Source organism: Salvelinus alpinus, chromosome 29, assembly GCF_045679555.1.
Source record: "Salvelinus alpinus chromosome 29, SLU_Salpinus.1, whole genome shotgun sequence".
Taxonomy (NCBI): domain Eukaryota; kingdom Metazoa; phylum Chordata; class Actinopteri; order Salmoniformes; family Salmonidae; genus Salvelinus; species Salvelinus alpinus.
In genome coordinates, this window is record NC_092114.1 from 41,977,227 (window position 1) to 42,000,464 (window position 23,238).

The 23,238-nt window shown below is 41.8% G+C and overlaps 1 protein-coding gene across 1 annotated transcript in view; it reads left to right on the forward strand.

The window, feature by feature from the left end:
• The first annotated feature begins 10,313 nt into the window (after nucleotides 1–10,313).
• The window catches only part of LOC139558751 (serine-rich adhesin for platelets-like), an 83,902-nt gene continuing 70,977 nt past the window's right edge, over nucleotides 10,314–23,238 (forward strand). Inside the window, exons 1-2 of the mRNA XM_071374166.1 lie at nucleotides 10,314–10,875; nucleotides 22,199–22,310. Of these exons, the coding sequence (XP_071230267.1) occupies nucleotides 10,703–10,875; nucleotides 22,199–22,310 (285 nt within the window). The 5' untranslated portion in view covers nucleotides 10,314–10,702. The remainder of the gene's footprint in view (nucleotides 10,876–22,198; nucleotides 22,311–23,238) is intronic.

Here is a 23,238-nt window from a genome sequence, read left to right on the forward strand (position 1 = left end):
TATTGGTTGTGCAGTGGGAATAAACCAGTCATGTTCGAAAAGGAGAGACATCCCAGCTAGCACATAAAGTTCAGAGAACCATGTTTCTTAAAGGTTGGTGAGAGCGTGGTTGTCCTATGCTTATTTGGCGTACAACCTTCGCACAACTTTCTGGGAAAGGTGCAGGATAGTTGCTTGGCTTTGGAACGTTCTCAGCACGTTTAAGGAACTTGTCAAAAAAACATTATTTTCTTGGTATTTCATTATTTCCTAAAAGTTCAAACATGGTTACGTTTCATTTACATTTTGGTAATGTTATAGGAATGTTCTCCAACTGGTTTGACTTTGGGAATATTCTCACATTGTTCTGAGAACATACTTTTTTTTTTACATAAAAAAACAGAATAAAACTTTAACAACATTTCAGAGAACATTCTAAGAATGTTATTTAAAAACATACATTCCCTTCTCAGCATCAACAAAACTCTCTGTATCCTGTATTTTGTTAAGTGTGTTCAGGTGTTGGCCACACCTGATCTTAATGAGTGCTTGTTTCCTTTGAAATGAGGTCTGTTTGAATAGACTAAAATGAACAGCTTTATATGAGTTAAAAACTTTGCATGCTAGAACCAACCTAGTGGCGTAGTTTCCCCCCTCTGATAACCAGGTGGTGAATCGCATCTCTGCATGTCTGGCAGACATATCAGTGTGGATGACGGATCACCACCTCAAGCTGAACCTCGGCAAGACGGAGCTGCTCTTCCTCCCGGGGAAGGACTGCCCGTTCCATGATCTCGCCATCACGGTTGACAACTCCATTGTGTCCTCCTCCCAGAGTGCTAAGAACCTTGGCGTGATCCTGGACAACACCCTGTCGTTCTCAACTAACATCAAGGCGGTGACCCGTTCCTGTAGGTTCATGCTCTACAACATTCGCAGAGTACGACCCTGCCTCACGCAGGAAGCGGCGCAGGTCCTAATCCAGGCACTTGTCATCTCCCGTCTGGATTACTGCAACTCGCTGTTGGCTGGGCTCCCTGCCTGTGCCATTAAACCCCTACAACTCATCCAGAACGCCGCAGCCCGTCTGGTGTTCAACTTTCCCAAGTTCTCTCACGTCACCCCGCTCCTCCGCTCTCTCCACTGGCTTCCAGTTGAAGCTCGCATCCGCTACAAGACCATGGTGCTTGCCTACGGAGCTGTGAGGGGAACGGCACCTCCGTACCTTCAGGCTCTGATCAGGCCCTACACCCAAACAAGGGCACTGCGTTCATCCAACTCTGGCCTGCTCGCCTCCCTACCTCTGAGGAAGTACAGTTCCCGCTCAGCCCAGTCAAAACTGTTCGCTGCTCTGGCACCCCAATGGTGGAACAAACTCCCTCACGACGCCAGGTCAGCGGAGTCAATCACCACCTTCCGGAGACACCTGAAACCCCACCTCTTTAAGGAATACCTAGGATAGGATAAAGTAATCCTTCTAACCCCCCCCCCCCCTTAAAAGAGTTAGATGCACTATTGTAAAGTGGTTGTTCCACTGGATATTATAAGGTGAATGCACCAATTTGTAAGTCGCTCTGGATAAGAGCGTCTGCTAAATGACTTAAATGTAAATGTAAATGTAGTGGACTAATTCCATGGATAGCAAACAGAAGATCCTAGGTTGGAGTCCACAATTAAAAATAATTGTGTTTGCTTGATTAATGCCAAAGCAAATTCATTTCCATGGCTGTGTTTACACAGCCAGCCCAATTCAGATTTTTTTTCGCCTACCCATTGGTCTTTTAAGAAATCACATCAGATATTTTAACATCAGCTCTTTTCAGAGCTGATCGGATTGGTCAAAAGACCAATGAGTGAAAAAATATCAGAGTTGGGGTGCCTGTGTAAACACAGCCCATATATCATATCTGTGCTTGGAGTTTAAAGCTTTAAAGTTAATTTTTTTTTTTTATAAAACATGTTTTCATAACGATATTTCATTACCTTCAAATAACCTATATTTTCTGTTCTCAGAACATGAATAAAATCTCGCAGGAAAACTTTCATGGAACCATAGTAAATAAAACATTCTCAGAACCTCAAAATGAACGTTCCCAGAACAGGTGAAATTTTCACTTCCGTTCTCAGAACGTTTTTAGTTCAATTTTACCAGTCAGGAAACTTATGGCTTCATTCCCAGAACCAATGGGAAACCAAAAACATACGTTCCTGCAACTTCCAATGAACCAAATGTGCTAGCTGAGATGTCCTGCAATATATCATTAAGATTTAGAACTATATAATAAATGTAAAAGAAACATATTAGGCTACATACTGCTATGTGATCTCCTTACCAACAGCAAATGCATCTGTTTTATCATTAGGCCCACGTTTAAAATGTTTTTATTATTATAATTCCCTGTGCATATAACACCTCCATTTCCCCATAAGAACAGTATTTGCTTGCAATACAATTGATCAACCACTAGAAGTTGTGCATATGCAAGGTCTGAGCTGAACTTGGAGATATGCACACTTTCCTGCAAGTTCACTTCCCTGAACCAGATTACAAAATCCCAAATTGTTTGCAAAATCATTGTCATGTGATTAATCAAAATTCTATGCAAATCTAAACGAAAATTATTCAGATCTAAAAAGTAACTTCTATTGCCATTGCCAACTATGTACAAATTGTCTACATAAAGCCAACACATATAAACATTGCAGCCTTCAGGTAGAAAATAACCTGATAAAAAAAATGATATCCTATACATCACATTGGCTACACAAAGCTTGCACTAGTGAACTTGTAACATTGTATAAAATATTCTGGCAGTGGTGGAAAGAGTACTCAATTGCTAAAATGTACTTAAGTATCAAAAGTAAAAGCATAAATAATTTTAAATGCCTTATATTAAGGAAACCAGATGGCACAATTTTCTCTCTTTTTTATAACTAATCTACAATGTTTGTAACTTTGGTTATGGTCATTTATTTTATTGCATTCAATATTATTCCAGTCTTCCTGTTCTCATTGTCGAGAGTGGACACATTGTTTGCAGAGTTTACAACTTATGCTACACTTGTGAGAAACAAGTTTTGGTTTATTTAATTTAATTTACGAGTTCTGTCAATTTAGTCATCGTCTTTTGTTTGGAGCGCTCTTGTCAATGTTGAGTAAGGACGTGCAATGTACTACTAGTGATACATGTAATGGGGAATTGATATACACTAAGAATCAAAAGCAAACAATTCACACAATGAAGTTATGAAACAATGAATGTGCACACATTGGCGGGAGAGCGCATTCTGGAGAGAGAAGTGCGTTGTGCATCTGGGCACATAGTCAATCCGACATCGTCATTAACCATGCAGCATTTACAGTCATATGGCCTCAGCAGAAGTCAGGGCATTCATATTTATTGTAAGTCGCGGAGCAGTGCAGAGCTGTTGTCAAGGAAGTAAGTATGTGTTTATACAGGATGTATCGCCTCCACCTACCGTCAACCAATCATGTCAATGCGAAGCTATACATAGTCCTCCTCATTGTTCGAAAATTTGGAAGTCGCATTGCGATGTGGTATAGACCTCAATTTGGTCTCTGCATGCCTTTGGAGGCTCCGCAATTGCATCACACCTTTTTAGCCTCCGTAATGGATTCGTTCACTGAGATGGGCGCAGGTGCCTTTCCTCAGGTGACAAATCACTTCACCATATGGAGCACAAGTTTTGCTTGTGTTCTATATGTGCGCAAGTAAACCATGCTTGTGCGAGACTTTTATGAGTTGTCTGTCTCTGAAGAAAATAAATATTTAACAAAAGGAGTGTCAAAACTCCAGCAATTATTTTTAACCAAAAACCCGTATTATGAATTATTTGTTCAGCTCCAAGGGCCAGACCAGTGCAAGCTTTTGGGCCAGTCACTGAGGAGGAAGAATCAGGTAATGATGAGCAATTTAATAGATTAATCTATACAATTCCTTGCTAGTCAGTGGCCTTGTAATTCATTTATTGTATTATTTTTTTATTAAAGCTGTAATCGGTAGTTGTAACAATAACAAAGCACACACCCCTCCCGTTTTGGTAAAAAGCTGAGTGATGGGGTTGGGGAAATGTAACCACTTTCAATTTATGGACAGAGCTATGGATGCAAGGCCTTACCATCAACAATATTAAAATAATAGTTTTAACCATAATAGTTAACAATGTTTTTTTACATTTATTTTGTATAAAAACATTTGACTAAAACAAGGTTATATTTTGGGTAAAACAAGCCAATATTTTGGGTTCTGATGGGGTACGACAGTTGAACTAAGCTCATGAGGCGTTCATACATTCTTCAAGAATCAATGGGTCACATATCATTAACATACAGTGCATTCGGAAAGTATTCAGACCCCTTCACTTTTTCCACATTGTTACTTTTCAGCCTTATTCTCAAATTTATTAAATTGTTTTTCCCCCTCATAAATCTACACACAATAACCCATAATGACAAAGCATAAACTGTTTTTTAGAAATGTAATAATACAAAAAAAACAAATATTTGAAGCACCTTTGACAGCGATTACAGACTTGTGTCTTCTTGGGTATGACGCTACAAGCTTGGCACACCTGTATTTGGGGAGTTTCTCCCATTCTTCTCTGTAGATGCTCTCAAGCTCTGTGAGGTTGGATGGCACAGCTATTTTGAGGTCCTTCTAGAGATGTTCGATCGGGTTCAAGTCCAGGCTCTGGCTGGGCCACTCAAGGACATTCAGAGACTTGTCCCGAAGCCCTTCCTGCATTGTCCTGTCTGTGTGCTTAGAGTCTTTGTCCTGTTGGAAGGTGAACCTTTGCCCCAGTCTGAGGTCCTGAGCGCTCTGGAGCAGATTTTCATCTGTACTTTGCTCCATTCATCTTTCCCTCAATCCTGACTAGTCTCCCAGTCCCTGCCACTGAAGAACATCCCCACAGCATGATGCTGCCACCACCATGCTTCACCATAGGGATGGTATTGGCCAAGTGGTGAGCGGTGCCTGGTTTCCTCCAGACATGACGCTTGGCATTCAGGCCAAAGGGTTCAATCTTGGTTTCATCAGACCAGATAATTTTGTTTATCATGGTCAGAGTCCTTTAGGTACCTTTTGGCAAACTCTAAGAGGGCTGTCGTGTGCCTTCTACTGAGGAGTGGCTTCCGTCTGGCCACTCTACCATAAAGGCCTGATTGCTGTAGTGCTGCAGAGATGGTTGTCCTTTTGGAAGGTTCTCCCATCTCCACAGAGGAACTCTGGAGCTTTGTCAGAGTGACCATCAGGTTCTTGGTCACCTCCCTGAGCAAGGCCCTTCTCCCTTGATTGGTCAGTTTGGCCGGGGGGCCAGTTCTAGGATCAGTCTTGGTGGTTCCAAACTTCTTCCATTTAAGAATGATGGAGGCCAATGTGTTCTTGGGGACCTTCAATGCTGGAGAATTTGTTTGGTATCTTTCCCCAGATCTGTGCTTCAACACAATCCTGTCTCGGAACTCTACTGACAATTCCTTCGACCTCATGGCTTGGTTTTTGCTCTGACATGCACTGTCAACTGTGGGACCTTATATAGACAGCCTTTCCAAATCATGTCCAATCAATTGAATTGACCCCAGGTGGACTCCAATCAAACTGTAGAAACATCTCAAAGATGATCAATGGAAATAGGATGCACCTGAACTCTATTTCGAGTCTCATAGCAAAGGGTCTGAATACTCAGTTTTTTTGTAATAAATGTGAAAATGTTTTATTTTTGCTTCGTCATTATTGGGTATTGTGTGTAGATTGATGAACAAGGCTGTAACGTAACAAAATGTGGAAAAAGTGAAGGGGTCTGAATACTTACCGAATGCTCTGTATTTGTTGTGGTCTTGTGAAGGCTGGCTGAATTTGAGCAGAGTATGTCTTTTATCTCAGCATGTCTACAGATTCTCCCTTTTCCCTGTTTTGCTTTTCTTGTAAATGGTGATACTGGAGACTGTTATCAAACGAAACTGTGTAACCTAGCATCTAAGAAATGCATTGCCATTAATTGGAATGTTGGTTATCCTTCCACAATGTCACAATGGATGGCAGAAATGTCAAGTTATGTATCACAATATTATTTATTACAAGATTAAGGGTAAACTGGGCAACTTTCATAAGGTCTTATATGGAATACAGTATGACAAAAGGAGTCTGTATTGAAAACATGCTGTCAGGGAAGATACCTATTTAGGCAATCCCTAACTGCTGGGTGGCTCAGTCCTGGCCCTGGGGGTCTACCGTCCTGTGGGTTGTCACTCTGGTCTTGGCCCAACACACCCAAAACCAATAATGTTTCATTAAGATCTTAAAGCTGAGTTGGGTGTGTTGCATTGGGGCGTTGCAGGGTGGTGGACCCCTAGGGGCAGGACGGGGTGACCCAGCTATATTTGGTGTAAAAGTAAAAAGAGCTCTACAATACTATTAGGCCTATGGGAGTAATTATATGGAGGATGTGGTGTTTCTGTATGTTAATGTGTATGTGCAGTTGTATGTGTTTTTTTTATTCCAAACCTTTCCCTTGTAAAAAAAAGAGTTGACAGAGTTGAGGAATTGACTAGACTGGTGGGGGTCAGGTGTGCAGGTGGCTTGGGCAGGCTGGGCAGTCTGGCTAGAATTTGATATAGAGGATGTCTTAATAAAGACCGTCAAAAGTCGTTGTACTTGATTTGTTTAAAGATTTATTAGGCTATTAGTTAAAGGTGCAACAATATTGACTATTGAATTACCTTTGATGTAGTTCAGTCTTATCAATCACTTAAACATATGTAATAATGACCTCTTACCTAGCTTGCTTACTTTCTGTTGTTCTAAATAGAGACGGCTAGAAGGGCCATTGGATTGTGTAGAAATGCAGGAAATTAGCTTCTGATGCCAGCCAAAAATCTGGGGGAGGACCCCGAGACCCCCCACCAGGTTATGTGTCCCCAACTTCTAAAACCAAAGTTTTGCCCCTGCCTTCAACTATCTGTCACCACCACAAGTTGGTTCAACTTCTTTAATTAACATCATTGTCTGATCCTGGCACAGTCCTTTCAGCACCTTTTGCTTAACATGTCATTTCATCCAGATCTGTTGCCTACGCCTATAATAGTCCTACTCATCACTTATTATTGTTATTATTACAAATAGAAGATTATCACTTCTCACAATGGTGCTCCTGTCTCAGCCTCCAGTATTTATGCTGCAATAGTTTATGTATCGGGGGGCTAGGGTCAGTCTGTTAAATCTGGAGTATTTCTCCTGTCTTATCCGGTGTCCTGTGTGAATTTAGGTATTCTCCCTCTAATTCTCCCTCTCTTTTTCTTTCTCCTTCTCTCTCTCTTTCTCTCTCTCTTCTCTCGGAGGACTTGAGCCCTAGGACCATGCCTCAGGACTACCTGGCCTGATGACTCCTTGCTGTCCCCAGTCCACCTGGTCATGCTGCTGCTCCAGTTTCAACTGTTCTGCCTGCGGCTATGGAACCCTGACCTGTTCACTGGATGTGCTACCTTGTCCCGGACCTGCTGTTTTGGACTCTCTCTCTTCCGCACCTGCTGTCTCTAACTCTGAATGATCGGCTATGAAAAGCCAACTGACATTTACTCCTGAGGTGCTGACTTGTTGCACCCTCTACAACCACTGTGACCTGTTGCACCCTCTACAACCACTGTGATTATTATTATTTGACCTTGCTGATCATCTATGAATGTTTGAACATCTTGGCCATGTTCTGTTATAATCTCCACCCAGCACAGCCAGAAGAAGACTGGCCACCCCTCAGAGCCTAGTTCCTCTTTATGTTTATTCCTAGTTTCCGGCCTTTCTAGGGAGTTTTTCCTAGCCACCGTCCTTCTACATCTGCATTGCTTGCTGTTTGGGGTTTTAGGCTGGGTTTCTGTACAGCACTTTGTGACATCGGCTGATGTAAAAAATCTGTCCTTTGGTCTGATGAGTCCAAATTTGAGATTTTTGGTTTCAACCGCTGTGTCTTTATGACACACAAAGTAGATGAATGGAGGATCTTTGCAAGTGTGGTTCCCACTGTGAAGCATGGAGGAGGATGTGTTATGGTGTGGGGGTGCTTTGCTGGTGACACTGTCTGTGATTTATTTAGAATTCAAGGCACACTTAACCAGCATGGCTACCACAGCATTCTGCAGCGATACGCCATACCATCTTGTTTGCGCTTAGTGGGACTATCATTTGTTTTTCAACAGGACAATAACCCAAAACACACCTCCAGGCTGTATAAGGGCTATTTGACCAAGAAGGAGAGTGATGGAGTGCTGCATCAGATGACCTGGCCTCTACAATCACCCGACCTCAACCCAACTGAGATGGTTTGGGATGAGTTGGACCGCAGAGTGAAGGAAAAGCAGCCAACAAGTGCTCAGTATATGTGGGAACTCCTTCCAGACTGTTGGGAAAGCATCCATGAAGCTGGTTGAGAGAATGCCAACAGTGTGCAAAGCTGTCATCAAGGCAAAGGGTGGCTACTTTGAAGAATCTCAAATATAAAATATATTTTTTATTTGTTTAACACTTTTTTTGGTTACTACATGATTCCACGTTTTATTTCATAGTTTTGATGCCTTCACTATTATTCTACAATGTAGAAAATAGTGAAAATGAAGGAAACCCCTTGAATGAGTAGGTTCAACATGTTCAAGATAACATGCAAAGGTTGCAGGTCTGTGGAGATCTCCTTAATTATTATAATAATCTGCGAAGAATCTTGAACAGCATGGAACACTTGCACTATGTCATTTTAATGTAATCTCAACTACAATCCAGGTAATTTGGTTGTGCCATTAGATGAAGCATAGTGATAGCACATTAAATTGTTGTATAAATCCCAAAATATCTGGCATTGTATTCCCATTTGAACTTTTAAATAGTTGAAAGCGTAGTGATAACACACTTAGATGACAACTATGCCAAAAACCTGGCATTGTTTTTCCTCTGTAATTTGGTTGTGCTTTTCGATGGTTGAAATCATAGTGATAACACAATGAGAATTGAACAAACTTCTAGCTGTCTTTTCGAGTGGGTGAACAAAGGTTGAAATCTCATTGATCAACGTCTCAACCAAATATGACCCAATTCTCCACGTTGAAATGATGTGGTGTGCCCAGTGGTATTTGTGGCTTATTGGAAGTGTGGCTTTCAGTTAGTTATGTTTGGCCACCCATCCCATGAGAGTGAATGTCCTTCCAGTTGATCTGAATGTCATTCCAGTGCACTGCTTGCTATGAATTATATCTGATGGTGTTTGCATGTTTGGGTAAAAATACAAATAATGTCCCGTTTGGAACACTGACAAGTAGAGAGCATTAAAAAAAAAATCCAATCAGTCTGATTGGGTGCCTACTCGGCTGCAATAGACTTCCTCACTGCTCATTCTGCAGGATGGAGGCTATGGAAGAAAACGAACAACGGCTCCAAAAACACCCAAATGTGATGTCCTCTTAGAGAAACGTCAAAGCTCGCAGTATAGAGATGCAGGTCTTTAGATGTTGTACACATGGAATTGTGTAATTCCAAGTTACTATATTCCATTTTGTGCGACTTGAGTGGTTTCCCCTACCAGCTGTGCTGTGTGGGCTAGACGGAGAACTGCTAACTTCCTGCATTTCAACACATTTTGCCATGGTGCAGAGAAAATGTTGCAGTTTTAAAGCTAATTTCCTTTAATTCTACACTTTATACCATGTGTGCTGTTTTATAGCTCATCTCATGCTATTGTTCACGATTTACCATGAGGCTGACAGAAAATGTTGCCGTTTTACAGCTAATTTCCTGCTATTCTTCACATCTTGCCATCGTTTATGACGTGTTCATATGCTATCAGACCGGCCCTCGGCCTCCAGGCCTCCTGTGTACCTGTTCGGTAATCCGGCCCTGCTCTCAGTGTAGTGTTGCAGGTCTTTAGAAGTTGTACACATGAAATTGGGTAATTCCTAACTGTATCCGCAAAACTATATTCTATTTTGTTCGACTCGAGCGGTTTCCCCAACTTCCAGTTGGATGATCATTCAAACCGATTTTTCCCAGTCGGAGCTCCGTTTTTTTCCTGAGCTCCCAGTTGTCTTGAACGCACAGACGTCAGATTATCTAGCCAAAAAGCATCAATGAGCTGTTCAATGAGCTGTTATATTTGTCTGGAAATCTGTCTATCAATAGTCTGGCTCTGCTTGTGTCTATATTTGAGCGATTTACGCATCTGCAGGTATGTGGATTTCGTTAAAATGCTTGGCCAACGCATCACAAGGGCTAGCGTTGGGCCACAACATCGGGAGTCTGTGTATTGGGTAGAGCAGCAATATGGTGCGGTTCAGACAAAAGTTAGATTCAAACATGTATTTGATAGTGAGGGACACATTTGACTATACGACAGGTAAAAAGTTCATACAGATTATACATATGCTTTAATTGACAGGAAACAATTTTTGGGCTGAAGTCGGCAACATTGTTATAGTGTTACTTTCCGTCGATACACACACCAGAACGATGTACAACTCCGGGAGTCAAACCTACACTCAATACACAGACTCCCGGTGTTGTCACTCACCTGTGCGCGACTGCGCGTGGAACCGGAGAAAGTGAAGCGCGAGGATCAGCTGTCATCTTGCTGTCAGCAGGTTCACCTAAGCTTGTGTTTTCCATGTCAAGATTCGTGACAATTCGGTGTTTTGCCAGATCTCGACCTCGTGTCCGGAATACACATAAAGATGGCGAAAAAGAGTAGTTCCAAAAAGTCATTCAAAAGCTTGTTTTCTAAAAGCGAAGCCAATTTAACCGACTCGGTGGAGAAAGATAACGGTGGACGTAACATTTTTAAACTCTTCAAATTCAAGAAAAAGAGGAAACCCAACAAAGATGAAGAGAAGCAAGTAGTCGTCGGGTAGGCTATGCCAAATACTTGAAATAGTTCCAGGCTTTTCTTGTTGAAACAACATACTGGTTTGGTGGAATGACACCTGTCGTAGTTTGCAATTTGAACTAATGGTCGTGATAACGTTACCATTATAATGCTCTACTAAAGTCCACAGACTTTGAATAGCATACTTTATTTATTTTGTGCATGACTTGAAATTAATTCACACTTTTGTTCTATTTGTTGCCCGCATCTCTAAACAGTGGAAACAATTAGGCTTAAAAATATATATGTTATTGTTTTGTTACATACACCGGATAGGTGCATTGAAACGTGTTGTTTTACAGGGTCCGACATAGTAGTACGGCGCCCCTTAATCAATTTAGGGTTAAGTGCCTTGTTCAAGGACACAACGACAGATTTTTCACCTTGTTGGCTTGGGTCTTCAACCACGACCTTTCGGTTAGCCTACTGGCACAACACTCTAACCGCTAAGCTACCTACTGCTGCTAGCTACAGTAATTGACTGGATAGTTATCATTATGGTTCATGATAGAGTATAACATTGCATACATCTGTAGGGTTTATCCCGTTTGTGCTGTAGCTTTTTAAAATGTGTAATATTTAGTGGTTGGCTGTAGCTAGTGTCAAACTTGCGACCCTGGGTATCAATGCCAGTACACACAGAGGTAAGGTTTCATCGTTCTGCAGTGTAACACAATAGAAAAAAAAATATGAATAATCATCTTATTATGTGATTATAAAGTCATTCACAATGCTTTATTAAGAAGGGGACTACTCAGTTGGAATTCAATAAATAAGATAATCCAGTGATTGTCATGAATTTAAGGTTGACAAGTAGGCTATTTTTGTTCTATTTTAGGCTACTTTCAAAATAGGGCTCAAAACACATTAGGTCACTAACTCTACATATAAAACCTACTGCTAGTAACAATGTATTAATCAATAAATGTAATGTCCTAAAAAATACTTTGCAATGAGACCTAGTGCACTTGCGATGACCGATGCACATTTCACACGCTCCATATTTTAAATCCATATCAGATATTTATTTGTAAAACAGTGTGTTTTGAGCTCAGTATTTAGCATTGAGAAACAAATACCTACAGAAAGCTGAGACCCTCCTTTCTATAATGTGGACAACTGGTTGCTTCTAAATAATAATTATTCTAATGCTATGGTTGGTGTTTTGCATGACAAGAAAGGAAAAAGCCAGGTAGGGGTTATGACAAGGTAGGAACCGAAGTGTTGGTCAGTGTTTCCCAGGGGACCTGAATTACATTTTAATAGATGTTACATTTAGACAAATATTACAGAATAGGCTCTCTGATTCAGAACATACTGTTCCACAAACAACATGCTGATCTACACCACACAGAATGCAATTTGCAACCTCTATTAAGCATAGGGTTGCAAAGGTCGGAAACTTTCCGGTAAATTTCTGGAATTTTTCCGGAAATTTTCCATGGGAAGTTAGCCCGGTAATTTTGGGAATTTTAGCTTATAACAGTTAACTTTCTTTGTGGGATACACATAAGGCAATTCTAGGTCTTGTGGCATATTTTGGTTAAACTATCCCCAATTCAATGGAATTGCAACACTCTGCATGCACAGTGCATTCTTCCATCACATGTGCAGTGCACTCTTCCATCACATATACAGCTGATTCTCAAGATCTTGCACACTACTGAGATGCTATTGAGCCCACACTTCTACACTGTCTGAGCCAAGAACTACATGCTTTCTGGTAAGTTTTGATTACAATACTGTGTGAGGTGAATATATTTTACATGACATACATGATTTTTTGTTAACTAGTAAATAGTAGCCTACAGCAAAGTGTGTTTAAATAATTTCTAACTTGTTAACAATTTCTGCTAATTAGTTATTAGTACCATGTGGGTTTTAGCGGGCTTTAGCAGGCTTGGGAAGTTAGCCCGGTAATTTTGGGAATTTTAGCTTATAACAGTTAACTTTCTTTGTGGGATACACATAAGGCAATTCTAGGTCTTGTGGCATATTTTGGTTAAACTATCCCCAATTCAATGGAATTGCAACACTCTGCATGCACAGTGCATTCTTCCATCACATGTGCAGTGCACTCTTCCATCACATATACAGCTGATTCTCAAGATCTTGCACACTACTGAGATGCTATTGAGCCCACACTTCTACACTGTCTGAGCCAAGAACTACATGCTTAAATCTAACTGCTTAACAATTTTTTTCTAATCTTTACAGGAAATGCCACGGACACTATCGGATGTGTGGAGACATTTCACTGCAGCTAATGTAGAAGGAAAAGCTGTGTACATTTGCAAATACTGTGCCAAATCATATGTGAAGAATGCAAAAATGATGCAGAATCATCTGGCCATGTCCATAAAGTTCCCTCAACACTCACAGCAAGCAACCTCTGACAAAAGTCCCTTTACTTCTATTTGAGGTGAACATTTTGAATCAGACACCTTATCGATAGCAACAGCTCATGGTCCTCCTGGAACCAGAAGTTTTTCTGACTCAATGGAGGAACGTAGTCAGATAAATGCTGATGAATGTCTTGCTCGAGCTGTGTACGCAACTGGTTCACCTCTGTTGCTCACAAGCAATGTGTATTGGAAGAGATTTATGAATGTTCTTCGCCCAGCATACACCCCTCCACCAGACATGATTTATCTACTCATTTGCTGGATGCAGAGTTCAACAAAGTTCAAGTGAAGGTCAAGCAAATTATAGAGAAGCAGACCGTATTGCAATCATCTCTGATGGGTGGTCGAATGTTCGTGGGCAAGGAATAATTAACTACATAATCTCCACCCCTCAACCAGTATTCTACAAGAGCACAGACATAAGGGACAACAGACACACCGGTCTCTACATTGCAGATGAGCTGAAGGCAGTCATATATGACCTTGGACCATGGAAGGTATTTGCACGGGTGACAGACAATGCTGCGAACATGAAGGCTGCTTGGTCTAAAGTGGAGAAGTCCTACCCTCACATCACACCCATTGGCTGTGCTGCTCATGCATTGAATCTGCTCCTCAAGGACATCATGGCACTGAAAACAATGGATACGCTCTACAATAGAGCCAAGGAAATGGTTAGGTATGTGAAGGGTCATCAAGATATAGCAGAAATCTACCTCACCAAGCAAAGTGATAAGAATAAGAGCACCACATTGAAGCTGCCCAGCAACACCAGTTGGGGTGGTGTTGTCATCATGTTTGACAGACTCCTGGAGGGGAAGGAGTCTCTCCAAGAAATGGCCATATCACAGTCTGCCGATATGGACAGCCCCATCAAGAGGATCCTCCTGGGTGATGTATTTTGAGAGAGAGTGGTAAGCAGCCTGGAACTCCTGAAACCTATAGTAGTAGCCATTGCATGGATTGAGGGAGACAATGCCATCCTGTCTGATGTTCAGATTCTGCTTACAGATGTAAGGCAAGAAATCCGTACTGCCCTGCCCACTTCACTGTTGCTCCAAGTAGAAGAAACTGCAGTTCTGAAATACATTAAAAAAACGTGAAGACTTCTGCCTGAAACCCATACACGCCGCAGCGTACATGTTGGACCCCAAGTATGCTGGCAAGAGCATCTTGTCTGGTGCAGAGATCAATAAGGCCTATGGTGTCATCACTACTGTGTCTCGCCACCTTGGACTGGATGAGGGCAAGGTTCTTGGCAGTCTGGCGAAGTACACTTCCAAGCAAGGGCTTTGGGATGGAGATGCCATATGGCAGTCGTGCCAACATATCTCATCAGCCACCTGGTGGAAGGGACTTTGTGGATCTGAGGCTCTTTCCCCTGTTGCCTCCAAATCCCACCAATATCAGCCACCTCAGAGCGCAACTGGTCCTTGTTTGGGAACACACACAGCAAAGTACACAACAGGCTGACCAATACAAGGGTTGAAAAATTGGTGGCCATCAGGGCAAATTTGAGGCTTTTTGAGCCTGACAACGAGCCATCCTCAACAAGGTTGGAAAGTGACAGTGAAGATGAGGCCTCAGAGTCTGATGTTCAAGAGGTAGACATTGAGGAGGTCCTGGGAGAAGACATGGAAGCCTGAGAGGAAGACAACCAAAGCTTTAGTTTCTAGACTATCATTTTACAGATGTATGTTGAAAACGTTTTTGGTAGATGCAATGGATCATTCAATATTCCCTTTCTTTTGTTGTTCAGTGAAATCATCCCATGTGAAGAGTCAACTCATTTAATTCAAGTTCAATTCGTAACTAAATAGTTTCGTTAATTCCCAGGGAAAGTTTCCACCTCTGAATATTCCCCAAAATGTGCAACCCTAATTAAGCATGAAGCATATTGACAATCTGATTGTCGATAAGTACTTAAGTATCACAGTAGGAGGCTGTTCCTTCTCTTGCTAGAACAAAATACGTTCCTGCTGCGTACCGACAAACGAGACGTTTCTACTTGTAGAATCGCAATGGTCCTCAGTGGCCGATAACTTGGCTTTGAGCCAATAATAGAGCACAAATCTCCATGTGGGGCTGACAGGAGTGACAGCAAAAAGGAAAAAAGTGTTGTGCTAGGTAGCGAATGACACGCTAACGGTTTAGCTAACGTTAGCTAGCGAGCTAAAAAAAACTGTCTATGGGCTGGCACTATGGGATTATGGAGAGTGAATTAAATTGTTTCTTCGTCATCTTGCTGTGGCCATCTGGCTAGTATCAACAAGGGCTTTCTACAACAAAAGCAACATTAGCCCCATTAGCTAGCTAGTTAGCCAACATCGGAAAGCTTCAAAGCAAAATACAGAGAGAATAGCATTGCCAAACTAATCTTAAGAATGCTACTCTACTGCCAATTTCTGTTTTGGAGTATTTTAACAAAGCTGATGGCTTCAATGTCGGTGTGGTCGAACACAAAAGAGATTGACTGCTGACACTCTGTTCAGAGGTGCTAAGTACCCCCGGCACGCAAACGTTTAATAATTGTACTGGTATGTGGGATCCATTAGAGTTAACGTTTGCTTTGCACTAGCTCAGTGCATTAGGTAAATGGAATTGAGCTGGCCAGCTAGCTAGCTAGTTAGCGATTAGCGTTACACATGCCAGCTTCCTTAGACCAACTAACTAGTGTTTTGCAGAGAGCAAGACACACAAACTAATAGGAAAATACAGAAAACATGTGGAAAGCCACATGCATTGATAGTGTGCTGAGAGAAAGTCAACAGGGGGACCTGTGCTGCCTGCTTGAGAGACGTGGGCGGGAGCCATCAGCCACGGGAGGGAGAGTGTTTTGTTTTTTTTTCGGGGCGAGAGAGAGAGAGGCTCGTTAATTCCAGCAGCCGGCCCCAGCGAAACAGGCACGGCGGCAGTGCAGACACTTTTTTATTACAGGAATCTTGAGGATAATTCAAAAAGTAGGACATTTTGATTGAGGTAGAATGTGCAGATCGCACCAGTAAAATTTTACCCTCACAACCAAGTCAAAGGGTTGCAAAATTCGACTATGGTTGCAGTCTGGATCCCTGGTTATGTGGGATCAGTTGATAATTGGAGTCCTAAAATATCCAATTTACGATTGGTGTGGTCCCTATTATCATGTGTAGATGCAGTATATTGTGTAGATATCATAGGAATCCTCCCAATGATATGATACCTGTCATATCACCTTTCATATTTGTTCACCATGACCTGCCATTCAAAATTGTCCCTCCTTGGCCCCAGACATTAAGGCACCAGACATTAAGGCAACAACATCATTGTTAGTCTGTGGATAACTATTTGATTAACTCTTTTTCTTTCATACAGTTGGACTATCATATTGATAGTTCCCCCAACAGTGGCGAATCCTCAGCTGCAATGCTGCGAAGGTGGTGGGGTGATTCAGAACCAGCAACCTCACAAGAGGTCCAGTCCCTGTGGTGTTAAACCATACACAACACGCTAGACAGGATGCAGAGCTACTGGTTCAAACCATCCACTTTGCATGCTCATCTGGGGGTAGCCCAAACATGCAGTATTTACACACATTTATGTTCTCAATGGCTTTATTTAGGTATGCTATGTGGTGATGAAACTTTGACCCTTATTTAGTGGCAAATTTGAATATGAACAAACAGGTGAATGAGCGGCATAGCACATTACACAACAATCAAGTGGTTTGTCGTTTTAGAAAGTGGCGGTTGACATCTGTTCTTATTGGCACCAATACACCAGGTCGCCTTATTTGAACAGTGCCAACTATACACCTCAGTGCCTGGATCAACAGCAAGAGTAAACATCTCCTTTTCATAGAAGAGTTCATTCAAAGGCAGGAGGGCCAAACCAGGATACCAATGGAGTTGAGGTTTAGGCAGTGTTTGTTTTGTTGGTGTTTGTCAATTCCAGGGTATCAAGGGTAGTTGCCATGTTTGACTATTTAATATAGGCTTTGGTGATAAATAACTTCCTTATGTTATAAAATCTATTTTACCAAGACAAATATGAGTATTCATGTTCTGAATCGTTCAGTGGGGTCTTTCTCTAACATATCATTAACATTATATCCAAAAAGTCCGATTTTGTAACCTAATATATCCATTAATAAGCACAGAGCCCTGTTGACATAGCAGTGCAGGTCTCTCTGAACAACTTTTGAAGATTTTGCATTTCGTGGTTGTTGTCTTCAAAGTTGTTTCCGTGTGTCGCAAAAGTAGCATGACAATGAGCTGAATTTAGTCACCCGAATTTTGGCCTTCCTACAAAGATAAAAACTCCAATAACTTTTGAGCGGATTATGATAGAGGCATGAGGTCTGGACCATTGGTTTTCTTCGAGGATTATCTACACATAACCCATAACCCCTTCTAGTGAAACCACCATTATCTCTTCAATGGGGAGTGGTGAAGGGGAAAGGTTTTAAGTACACATGTCTCCATGACATTAAAAAAAGGACATTAATCCCATATGTGAGACTCAAAACTACATAAAATACCATTACAATATCCAGTCAGCATTGCCAAAACCACACAGGTAAAGATACTTCCAAATATAGAGCACTTCATGCTGTTTAGTCTAAAAATCCAGTGTGGAGTGTTAACTGAACTTATCACGTCGTGCTCAGAGCAGTTGTGTGACAAGAGGCAACCTGGCATCAGCATAACCCCTTTTCACAATTTAAAAATCAAATTTGTCTTGACACAACTCGAGACACGTCCCACTCCATTCTGTCCTTGTGCATAGCTTAGCTTCTTCACAGCCATCTGTCTAGCCAGAATTGTAGCTACATTATCTGTATCTAAGGAGGACTGTCTATGGACATATTCATGCCTTAGCACAGAGAAGGGGCACGAAGAAAAATTGGGTACTTTTCCCACCACTGTCCACGCTTTCCTCTTCATAGTTCTACAATGGTAGCTAAATCAATAGTGAAAACAATATGTGCTTCATATTTCTGACCCAGTACCTTCTCCCATCTCTGAATGTTACGTTGCCTTCTATTGTTCACGTTTAGCCATTTGACTATTGATCCCAACTGTCATGTCAACTCACTGACCCCAGTACACTAGCATTCTTGTATGCTCCACAATGTGTTTTCCGGATCTCGAAACGACGCTTCCGTCAACAGACCTTACTGGTTTACTGGGAGGTGTGTAAATAAGAGTTTGTTTACCTGCAATTAAGGCATATCAGCAAGAGATAATAGCAGTTAACTCAGTAGAATTCTCATGTTTTATAGCACCGCCCAACATTTGAGTTAAACAGACTGAGTCGAATAGATGTTTTTCAATAAGGTCTACTTTTACCAAAGTGTGGCAAGGTTATCTCACATACTGTACACAGTTACTAGGAGCTATGTGAAGGATGTGTACACAGGTATGTTTCACCCCTCAGGCTCTGGGTGAAACTTCCTAGACTCCAACAGAACTTCACATTATACATGCATGCTTGCACATGTGTGTCAATACCAGTCTCCCCCCCTACTACTACACTGAACAGAAATGTAAAAACAACATGCAACAATTTAAAAGATGTTACACATAAGGAAATCAGTCAATTAAAATAAATGCATTAGTCCCTAATCTATGGATTTCACATGACTGGAAATACAGATATGCATCTGTTGGTCACAGATACTGTAAAAGGTAGGGACGTGGATCACAAACCAGTCAGTGTCTGGTGCGACCACAATTTGCATCATGCAAGCGCGACACATCTCCTTCGCATAGAGTTGATCAGGCTGGTGATTGTGGCCTGTGGAATGCAAAGTTGCTGGATATTGGCGGGAACTGGAACAGGCGGTCATATACATTGATCCAAGGCATCACAAACATGCTCAATGGCTGACATGTCTGGTGAGTATGCAGGCCATGGAAGAACTGGGACATTTTCAGCTTCCAGGAATTGTATACAGATCTTTGCAACGTAGCCGTGCATTATCATGCTGAAACATGAGGTGATGGCGGCGGATGAATGACACGACAACGGACCTCAGGATCTCATCATGGCATCTCTGGTACATTCAAATTGCCATCGATAAAATGCAATTGTGTCCGTTGTCCGTAGGTTATGCCTGCCCAGACCATAACCCCACCGCCACCATGGGGCACTCTGTTCACAACATTGACATCAGCAAACTGCCTTGTACAGTACAGTTGAAACCAGGATTCCTCCTTGAAGATCACACTTCAGTGGCCATAGAAGGTGAGCATTTGCCCACTGAAGTCAGTTACGATGCCAAACTGCAGTCTGGTCAAGACCATAGTGAAGACGAAGAGCACGCAGATGAGCTTCCCTGAGACGGTTTCTGACAGTTTGCAGAAATTCTTCGGTTGTGCAAACCCAAAGTTTCATCAGCTTTCCGGGTGGCTCGTCTCAGACCATCCTGCAAGTGAAGAAGCCAGATGTGGATGTCCTGGGCTGGCGTGGTTACATCTAGTCTGAGGTTGTGAGGCTGTTTGGACGTACTGCCAAATTATCTAAAATGACGTTGGTAGAGAAATTAACATTCAATTCTCTGGCAACAGCTCTGGTCGACATTCCTGCAGTCAGCATGTCAATTGCACGCTCCCTCAACTTGAGACATCTGTGGCATTGTGTTGTGTGACAAATTTGAGAGTTGTCTTTTATTGTCCCTAGCACAAGGTGCACCTGTGTAATGATCATGCTGTTTAATCAGCTTCTTGATATGCTACAACTGTCAGGTGGATGGATTATCTTGGCTAAGGAGAAATGCTCACTAACAGGAATGTAAATAAATGTGTGCACAAAATTCGTGAGAAATACACTTCTTGTGCATATTGAACATTTCTGGGATCTTTTATTTCAGCTCATGAAACATGGGACCAACACTTAACATGTTGCGTTTATATTTTCGCTTACTACACACTGAACAAAAATATAAACGGAACATGCAACAATTTCAAAGATTTTGCTTAGTATAGTTTGTTGTCAACCTTAATTAGGCTATAAACTGTATGCATGTGATTCTATTAACGATTAAGGTTGGCATAACACATCGTTTGAGCAGAACTTTAAAATCCCAAATAGAATGTGAAGAATAGTCTGAATCCTTAAGGTGAGCCTTACAGTATATTAAATCATTTGAATAGGGAAACTGGGTGGGTTGGCTGGCTGTGAACCAATATTCCTCTATGCAAATCCTGAACTCTTAAAGCATCCTGTCTAGTTGCACTGAGGCGCTCCTCACTTTCTCCCTCTATTTCTGCCTGTGCACCTGTCACCTGCTCTTTAGGTGTGCCCAGTTGAACAGCAGCCAAATCATGTCTTAGATAGGAAGATGTCGGTCTATGGGCCTTTATATGAAGTCTTTATGAAGCCCACACAAGCAAGGCATTGTGCTTCTGTCAGGTAATACATGTCGCCAGGGAAGGATCTTGGAAGATGACATGACCCGTCTACATGCATCAGCACTCTTCCCTCTGAGCCAGAGAAACACCATGCTCGTCTTCTCTGTGTGATGATGGATGGACAGAATGATTGACAGGCCAAGCACTGCAGATGACACAGTAGAAACTTGAAAGTGAGGCGATGGGGTTTGTTTGTAGTTGTTTGTGTGTGTAGAAGACATTGAACATGTCTGATTTTATAGTGCTCGACAGTCTCTCCTAAACAGCAAATGTATACTGTATTTTAGAGAGGAATGACAACTTTCTAACTCCGCCCATAGCTTGTGGAGGCCAGATGATCTGGCCTCCACAAACACCCGACTGCTTTTTCAACACCCTTGAGGTGAAAATATGGAATTTGGAATTGGATCACTCCAATGGATCATCTGCCACTCATTCAACTTCACTCCCTTTACATGCAATACTTCATCATGACATTGTCGATGTCTGTCTATTGTAACAGAGATCATATTTTTTTTATATACTGTATATTTAATTTGATCTTTTATAAACAATACAAAACATACACATACAAATGACAACAACATACAAACATCAACTACATCACACATGCCCAGACCCACAAGCACACACCCCCATGGCCTTAAACTGCACCATTTTGTTTCTCTCTGTCGTCCACACACTTTCTATTTTTAGATAATAATGCATTTGACCTTTCCATTGCGTTAACGACTGAAGATTGGTTGATTTCCAGCTTTTAAATATACTATATGTTTTTAAGATGATTAACGAGAAAGGTATCGTCCAACCCATCAGGTATCTCACTGCACCCTCATATGCCATGTCTTGATATATGCAGACAAACGGATTAAAAGTACATTTCCATTGTAATACTTCTGACAGCCAACTTTCTAACTCCGCCCATAGCTGGTGGAGGTCAGATGACCTGGCCTCCACAAACACCCGACTTCAACCAAATTGAGATGGTTTGGGATGATTTGGGCCGCAGAGTGATGGAAAAGCAGCCAACAAGTGCTCAGCATATGTGGGAACTCCTTCAAGACTGTTGGAAAAGCATTCCAGCTGAAGCTGGTTGAGAGAAGGCCAAGAGTGTGCAAAGCTGTCATCAAGGCAAAGGGTGGCTACTTTGAAGAATCTCAAATATAAATATATTTAACACTTTTTTGGTTACTGCATGATTCCATATGTGTTATTTCATAGTTTTGATGTCTTCACTATTATTCTATAATGTAGAAAATAGTAAAAAATTCAGAAAAACCCTTGAATGAGTACAGGTGTGTTCAAACTGTTGACTGGTACTTTATAAAGTATATTTTCTCAAGCAACCTGAATATGGTCAGTCTGCACATTCTAAAGGTGGTTTAGTGTTAATAGCTCAAGAGGTTGAAGCGCTAGAGCAAGTGGAATAATAATAATAAGTATGTAAGAAATCTAGAGTTGTGCCTTCAGCAAGCACACCTAATCAGGTTGTATTTGTGTGTTCTCCAGTGCTGCTGAGACCAATGGATCTGGTGGTGATGCCCTGAGGAGGGATGCTGAGGACTGGCCTGATGTCAGTCACACCAAGAAGACCAGATCTCTGTCTGCTCCCAGATCAAAGGTCAGTTAAGGCATCCCAACCGAAACAGTTCGGTAGAGTTTATGCCTATATTTTGACGACATTTTCTGACGTTTCGGTTGAATTCTGTGAGGGTTTTTTCAGTTGTTCGGGCACACAGCATTTTTTCTGGAGGCAAGCTGAAGTTCGGACCTGTCACGTTCCTGACCTGTTTTCTGTTAGTTTTATGTGTTAGTTGGTCAGGATGTGAGTTTGGGTGGGCATTTCTATGTTTTCTGTTTCTATGTTGGTTTTGGGTTGCCTGGTATGGCTCTCAATTAGAGGCAGGTGTTTGACGTTTCCTCTGATTGAGAGTCATATTAAGGTAGGCTGTTCACAATGTTTGTTTGTGGGTGGTTGTCTCCTGTGTCTGTGTCGATGTTACACCATACGGGACTGTTTGCGGTTTGTTCGTTTCATGTAGTCTGTTCCTGTTATTTGCGTTCTTCACGTTATATGTAAGTTCGTCGTTTCAGGTCTGTCTACATCGTTTGTTGTTTTATTAGTTATCAAGTATAGTTCGTTTTCGTCTGTTTTGTTTGTTTAATAAATCATGTCATTTCACTACGCTGCGCCTTGGTTTAATCCCTGCTCCTCCTCTTCGGATGAAGAGGAGGAGGAATGCCGTTACAGAACCACCCACCAATCCAGAACCAAGCAGCGTAATTTCGAGCAACGGGCAGGTATACAGGACTTGTGGAGTTGGGAGCAAATATTTAACGGAGAAGGACCATGGGCTAAAGTGAATCACCGTCCATGGGAACAGCTGGAGGCAACTCGGAGAGCGGAGGAAAAGAGAGAGAGGAACCGGCGTTATGAGGGGACGAGTCTTGCACGGAAGCCTGAAAAGCCCGTGAGTAATTCCCAAAAATTTCTTGGGGGGGGGCTAAGAGGTAGTGGGCCAAGGGCAGGTAGGAGACCTGCGCCCACT